General features: G+C 35.8%; 1 protein-coding gene across 1 annotated transcript; it reads right to left on the bottom strand.

Moving 5' to 3' along the window:
* Window positions 1–478: 478 nt before the first annotated feature.
* LOC126707193 (uncharacterized) lies at window positions 479–1,942 on the bottom strand. Its single transcript, XM_050406819.1, has 4 exons — window positions 1,905–1,942; window positions 1,676–1,811; window positions 1,016–1,247; window positions 479–930 (listed from the first exon to the last, which is right to left on the bottom strand). The coding sequence occupies exons 1-4, from the start codon at window positions 1,940–1,942 to the stop codon at window positions 479–481; spliced, it is 858 nt and encodes a 285-aa protein (XP_050262776.1).
* Window positions 1,943–7,640: the final 5,698 nt, after the last annotated feature.

The raw sequence follows: 7,640 nt of genomic DNA, 5'->3' as shown, positions 1-7,640 counted from the left end.
TTGTACTTTTTAAAACAATGTGGAGACGTTTGATGGAGATAATGTTAATGGCCAAGTTGATGGAGATTGTAAGTTCTATTGTTGTATATGTGTGTCTCTATATATATATACACACAATTTGCTAGCAATTGATAGATTGGGTTCTTGGTGTCTTTAAAAAAAAATTAAGAGTAGATTTTGTTTTTTTGTTTTTTTTTTTTTTTGTATAAATTCCTTGTAGTTTACTATTGTAATCTTAAAATCCATTGAGTTTACTGTAATATTCAGATTAAATTAGACTCTATTTAGAAGTCCCTTGTAAGCTTAAAATATACTGTTGCAATACTGATGAGTTTCACATGTAACGATATATAAAACTTCATAATTCTAAGGTATTACAATCAAGTTATTACAATCAAGTTTTGTGAGCCATTAGTTCTGCTTACTAACAAAAAATCACCATAATACAAAATGTTATTACATTGAAGTTTGTGACCCATCAGTTATGGTCCTTACATATTGATGCTATGATATTGTTTCGAACCTCTTTCATCTCATCTTCATCCAAGTAAGAGACCACATCTGCCACTCCATCGTAATGACCTCCCTCACTATTTCCGTATATGTCCCATGCAGAATGCCTATGTCCAATGTCATTGTGGTCATGTGCTCTAATAAAATTGTGAAGAACCATTGTAGCAACAATGATATAATTTTGAGTGCGTATATGAAAGGTTGGCATACTTTTCAAAATTTTCCATCTATTCTTCCAAACTCCAAAAGTTCGTTCTCTGATCGAACGAAGTGAGGAATGAAGATAATTAAATCTCTCCTCTAGACGATGCAACTGTGAACCTCTTTGAAAATCGGGGATGTGGTACCTCTCCCCCTTATATGGTGCAAGGAACCTTGTCTTCATAGGGTACCCTGAATCAACAAGATAATACTTTTCTGCAAATGAACACATTTATTATATTAGCATTTTTACTTCATAATACATACTTTAATACTGTAATTAAACTGCATATTTACAAACCAGTTGGAGGTTTTGGGAAGTTGTCACTCTCATTATTGAGGCAATTTAAAAAGATCCTTGTGTCGTGCGCTGACCCTTCCCATCCCACACACGCGAATGTGAATTTCATGTCAAAATCACATGCGCACATGCAGTTTACCATTGTAGCCCTTTTCCTTCCTCTATATGGGTGTTGCTCCTCAAGTGGTAAGACCACGGGGACGTGAACCTCATCAATGGCACCAATGCAACCCTAACCATTGCAACCCCATCAAGATAATTTGAATAAAATCAAATCAAGATACCAAATTCACAAAGTACCTTGAAATGTGGCTAATATCAATTTGACCCTTGAATATGTGATGGCAGGGTATGAAATGTAGAATCAGCAGGCTTGATAATGTTTGGTGCCATAACTGTGGCTAACAAGGTAACTATCATGGCCACGTGTCGTTGTATTGTCTCAACAAAACGCTGAAATCTATCCTGCATCATTCTGTTACCCATGGCATTACCAAGTACCTCCAATGTCATTACCACTGACTCCTCCAAGCAAACTATTTTCGTACCGTCATATCCATATCGAGTGCGCAATGTATTACACAATTGTCGAAACACATGGATTGACATTCTAAACGCATTGTGACATTTTTTCTCATTTCCATTTAATATATACTATACCCATTCATACACTGTTTGTATATTTGTATGCATTGGTATTTTGTGTATATAGGTCTCCACGTAAGCTACGACACTTGCACACCCAACTATATATGCTGTGAGTACAATGTCGTCGCTAATCTCAAAGTCTGTGTCCCTACATATGTTACCAACTTTAATTGCATGTACAAAATCTGGAGTGATACTATAATATATAGGCTAAAAACAAGTTATTAGTAGAGAAACTTACTGGTGTTGGGAATCAGATGAGTCGTTTAGCAAATCCATCCTTTTATATACCTTCAGACTTCTTTCTTTTTATGTCTGTGGAAAGCCAATACACACATATTCAGCAGTCAATTGGAACTTTATGTCTGTGGAAAGCCAATACACACATGTTTGTGATTTTCTTTTTCTTTTTCTTTTTTTTGGGACAAGTAATAGTGAAACTTTATTACAAAGAGACAAGGAAAGACCTTAAAGTATACAGGATGTGTACAAAAGACACTTAAATAATATGTGATTCAGCTGGCATTTGAATTGCATATATCTAATAACCCGTCCAAAACTTCTACAATGATCATAAAGTTGAAAAATATGGAATTGAAGTATTTAATGATATTGATTTGATTAGTATTTGAATTTGTGATGAGCATCAGAAGTGAGTTATTTGATGTAATATTCCATTATCTTTCACATTCAGGAAAAACTGTACCAAAGTAATTGTACTAATTGAAATCTGGCCAAAATTGGTAATTGTAATATTCCATTATTTTTTTGTATTATCTTTCACATTATTTTTATCTTTTACAGTCTGGCCAAAATTGTACTAATTGACATCTGGAAGCTGCAAAGTAAATTTGGAAATATTATTATTTTTTTTTTTTTGCACTATAGAAAAAGCTGAAGAATGTACTTTGATTATTGTCAAGTATAATTCATCATAGATATAGCTGACAAGTTTTTTGTTTTTGATGGCATAGTCACACATATGAATTGAATGCAATCGGTATCTGACTGTTAAATTCTATTATCATCTTGGGATGACATGCTTTTTTTTTTTTTTTTTTTTTTGCAAGGCATATTTCCAGAGTGCTTCTTTGTTGGAGTCTGTTGTGGTGGCTTGATCACTCTTCCCCTTTAGGTGAGTTCAGTTCTGTTGGTGAACTTGTGGCTATATATTCAGGGATAAAAAAATGAAGGTTTTCATCGATTCTCTATACATTGATAAGATTATTTAAAGTTAAAGATCAGACCTATACATCTTCTAATAGTAATGATATTGATCTCTAGTGCTATAATAATCTCAAAGAAACCTCAAAACCAAAATTGGATTTCATGATCATGTTACTAACATAAAACTTACTAAAGGAACTTAATACTACATAAAACCACTATTAAAATTTTGCTGTTGACAGACTTATGCTTGGATCATCACCAAATTCATCATCTAGTGGCAACTTTCACTGCTCAGGGGTTGTGTGAACAGTACCCGTGAATAGTACCTGAGAATGTCTAGTGCACAATTGATGTGAGCATGAGTATTTTTACTATATAATTGACAAAAAAATGTGGAGATTACTGTCAAGCATAAAGTAATTTACTAATTTATCCAAAATCCTAATATCCATTCACAGAAGCTTCTCAATAACCCTCTAGTCATACTAAGCTTGGATAGTTACATGTCTTGACAACTTCTACTTCCCAACATAGTCCTCTAAGACATTTGCCATTACATACCTAATAATGATATGTAAGTAATTTATCATTCAATCCTGGTCATTCAAGTTTTGAATATGATATGTACCTTTGTTTGAGACCAACTCATTTTTTCTCTATGCATACTGATATAAACACTAACAAGTGGCCCAACAGGATTCAAATTAGAACCTATAAATCAAGACAATTAGGGATGGGTCTAGTGCTACACAGTTCTCAACTATTACTCCTTAAAAGAAAAAAAAATTGATTCCAATTAGATCTAACACTGGAACAAATACTGCTTTACGTCACTGAATTTTCCAAAGGTGTTCCTCTCACATAGGTTAGAACAGCTCTTTCTCACAAATGTCATCTTCAGGTCTCATCCTCAAGACCTGGACAGCTCAATCCCACCTAGATACTGAGAAGCTTGGCCTCTCGTCTTCTCTTCTCAGGTTGACCAAGTCCAACTGAACAAAGGGCTTGGTGGGTTGTCAGGATTGCACCCATCAAAGAAGTACCAGAACCTCTATAAACCCTCTTAAAGCCAATACACACATAATAGCAAAGGGCATAACTTCTTGTTAGGTCTTTAAAACGATGATTGAATAAAGAGTGATTGATATGCAACAAAGAAAGTAGCAGACATATTTTATTTGCAAAACATATGACAATCTATAACAGTTGCATCCAAGCTCATTGGCACCACTTTAAGTACCAGAATCCTCTTTGGTCAAAACAAATAATTTCAATTTGAGGTTTAACAGAAATTTAACAGATAAAATCTTAATCCAAATTATTGGGGATCTGTTTTATTGATTGAAAAAAATAAAATGATGCAGTAACTATGATAAAACCAGATCTCATGGAATCATGTATTAGAAAACCAACTTGATGAAAATTTTTTATAAGAGAAGAATTCAAGAGAGAAACAAGGGGAGAAGGGTTTGCGTTAAAGAAAGGAGAAACTAAGAATACAAAGCAGGTTGATAAGAGGGAGAAGAGAGATCAAATAGTAGATTGAGTAGTAAAAGATGACGATGATGATAATGAGAGAATTTAAGAAAATAAACCTATATGAGTCCTAATGATTTTGGTAATCTGTTAAACAAGATTTTGAAGAATACAAACTCTTTTGGGGGTTGATGATTAACCAAATCATGGAGATGGTGGATGATAAACAATCATAGTCCATTCACAAAAAAATAATGAACCATCACTAAAGCACTGTAAATATCATCAATTCAAAGCAAAAAGCACTATAAGATAGTACAGATTTGAGCATTATAAGGATTTATAAACACATTGTAGCCCAGTGCTAAACACATGACAGTTGGAAGGGAGGTTATGGTTGTTCATGGTTGAGCAATGATCATGTAGAACTCAGAGAAATTTAGAAAGATAAAAAAAACTTCTATAAAACCAGTTTAGAACAAGTCTGATTTGCATAATTTGGGACATCTTGACAGGTGAAGGATAATTTGAAGTGATTTCCATCATTAAACAATGGAAATAAAAAACAATTGACAAAAGAAATGAATTCTCACCATCAAGTCTAGCTTTGACGTGAGCTTGGAAAGTGCTCAGCAGAAATGATATCTCACCACCAAGTCTAGCTTTGAAAAAAAGAAATGAATTCTCCCCATCAAATAAAAAATAATCCTATCAACGTAAACAGTAAATATTTCAAAAAATAATTTTAGGCAGTTTTATATTCAAACAATGGGGTAGACATTGATGCAATTAGAACTATGGTTTAATTAATGACAAATCTCTTACTTGTAGATGACAATTATAAACACTAACATAAGAAAAGGAACAGGTAAGCATACATAAGATGACTATTAATTAGTAACTGTTGTCTTACATACACACCCATGGCAAGCGTATAGTTTGTGCTAACACAAAAAAAAAAAGAAAAAAAAAGAGTGCAAGAGGTACATAAAGCTAATCCGATTACAAGCCTAAGTAACCTGGGCTGTAGACAAGCCCCTTTCCTTCAGAGAACATGAAACTGAGGGTTCATTTTGTACTGCTTCTCTAGCAACCTCAGTTGGACCTCCTTTCTCTGAACATTAGCTGCAAACATGTTTCTACCATCTACGTTATTCACGAAGAAGAAGGTGATGAACATATGAAGGCGATCACCCACTTGCATCCCAAGAAGACTCAACACCATGTTTATAATTGCTTGCATCTCATTAGCTGCTGTGGTGCGAAATGATGTATGAGTACTTACACTTTTACTTTCAACAATAACATCTAACATGCTCTTCAAAAAGTCGGACATCTCTTGCATAGGTGAACACTTTTTTCTTGGTTTTTTGCAAATTCCCCTGAAAAGGTGGACACTGCTTGCCAAGCCTTTCCCCCTATTCACTACTAGTCTTGCTCTGGACGATGCTGGGCCTTCAACCTCCATTGGGTCAACTGAGTTTGCAGAGGGTTCACATTGGGGGTCAACAAATTCTTTACTATCAGTGGAGTCCCCGAACCTTTTTAGTGCATTCCTTTGGTATTTCACCACTTGTGCAGAATGCATTTTCTCCCGTTGCAATCGTGCCTTCAAATATGATTTTCATGGACTTAACATTCAGCAAAGGTTTGTTTTTAAAGGTCAATGCCTTGGGACATGCCTACATGTGGACAACCGGTAGTTAGAACACAATATAGTTGTAGATAACTGAGTTTTTCACAATTATGTAAAATGAACTAACCTGAACCTTTTGGGCCCACCTCTCATCAGTGGCCTGAATAATCCCAGTTACAGGATCATAATCCAACCCAGTCTCACCGAAACACTCCTTCCAAGCCTTCCACTGTTTTCTCAGATGATCCCATTTGTTTTTAAACTGCGTGTGAGTCACCACTTTTCTCATTTCTCAGATAATCACTGCATCAACCCCTTCCTTTCTCAAAAATCCTGCATGCCTCTTGTCGTCTAGGACTTAAGCAGCATACAAATCACAATAAGGTTTTAGTTCCTTAGGATCTTTCCACCTAGTTCTCACTTCATTACCATCGGCCTTCGATTTCCCCTTACCCATTTTTGCTACACCTTCCTTCTATACTCATTGAGGCATTTCAACGAACAGTTTGTATGCATATCATAATCAGTTACGCAGGCACACATGAAAAATGCAAAGTAAACTCACATATAGTCCAAGTACAACATAGGCAGGAAGAGAAACACTCAAAATTACACGAAGCTACGACAGAGACCCATATACTACTGTCATGGAAAACACAAAAACCACACACAAACGTTGAACACAAAACCACACACAAACGTTGAACACAAAACCACAGATTGAAGCCTTATGGAAAACAATATAACCACACACCAACAGATCAGAGAGTATGAAAAGTTAGACACAACTTACCTGTGAATGCAGAGACCCACAGTGGCGGCAACGACGTCCCAAGCGGAGAGAAGGAGAGCTTGAGCGAAGCACGAAGGGATGGGTTCGTTTGTTTCATGTGGGATTGCAATTACCGTGTTTTAGCTCTTGTTTTGATGGTTTACTGCAGGATGGTAGGTAGGTGCATTTCATTGAAGAGGAAGAGGACGGGGCATTGATGAAAATTGAAGACATCTCTGCACGGTAGTTGAAAGGAGGAAAGAACGCACCGTTCTGTGCTTTTGCTTCGTGGGGCAGAGACTTGTGAATAGTCCAGTACAGTGCAACGCATTTTGTGTTTTATGCTCAAGTCAGTGGAGTACTTGCACACACACAGATGTTTTAATGAAACGGTGCGTATTTGCACATTTCAGCTGAGATTTTTTGCGTTTCAGCTGATTGTTTGCGCGTTTACTTGCTGCCATTGTAGCCATGGGTCCCACGCCCATCAAAACGCAAATGTGAAATGCTCACAGTAAGCGCCGAATCCAAACGTAACCTTAGTATGCGTTTGGATAGAGAGTCTGCATCTCATGTTTGCATTTTCCTTTTATTTTTATTTTTTTAATATATTAAGAATAGTGTTTTCACATGGGTTTTGTTTGTCAGTGGGTTCTGTGCACTATGCGTGGGACCTAGACTAGCAAAATATGTGATGGGCAGTGCACACCAGTGGGTCCTGTGCACTGTTTATGGGACACATAAATCAATTTTTTCAGCATTTTTTTTAATTAAAAATGGGTTCCACGGTATTATTCACACATTTAAAAATTATTTTGCTATAGTGTTTTCAATTTTCAGCAAAATAAACGGTATTCAAACGCACCCTTAGAGAAGAACTATGAGGTGGCATATAACAAAAAGACTAATGTGGCAATTCTGAT

The sequence above is a fragment of the Quercus robur genome, chromosome 1 (genome assembly GCF_932294415.1).
Source record: "Quercus robur chromosome 1, dhQueRobu3.1, whole genome shotgun sequence".
NCBI classification, from domain to species: Eukaryota; Viridiplantae; Streptophyta; class Magnoliopsida; order Fagales; family Fagaceae; genus Quercus; species Quercus robur.
Note: the sequence above shows the minus strand (reverse complement) of the source record. Positions and strands in the feature narration are given on the sequence as shown.

What these genes read in the sequence shown, in the direction of transcription:
- LOC126707193 (XM_050406819.1), bottom strand. Translation starts at nt 1,942, where the DNA reads ATGGATTTGCTAAACGACTCATCTGATTCCCAACACCA. An exon ending in TCATCTGATTCCCAACACCA is followed by an intron (nt 1,812 to 1,904) that starts GTAAGTTTCTCT and finishes TAACATATGTAG; the next exon opens with GGACACAGACTTTGAGATTA. An exon ending in TACAAACAGTGTATGAATGG is followed by an intron (nt 1,248 to 1,675) that starts GTATAGTATATA and finishes TGCAATGGTTAG; the next exon opens with GGTTGCATTGGTGCCATTGA.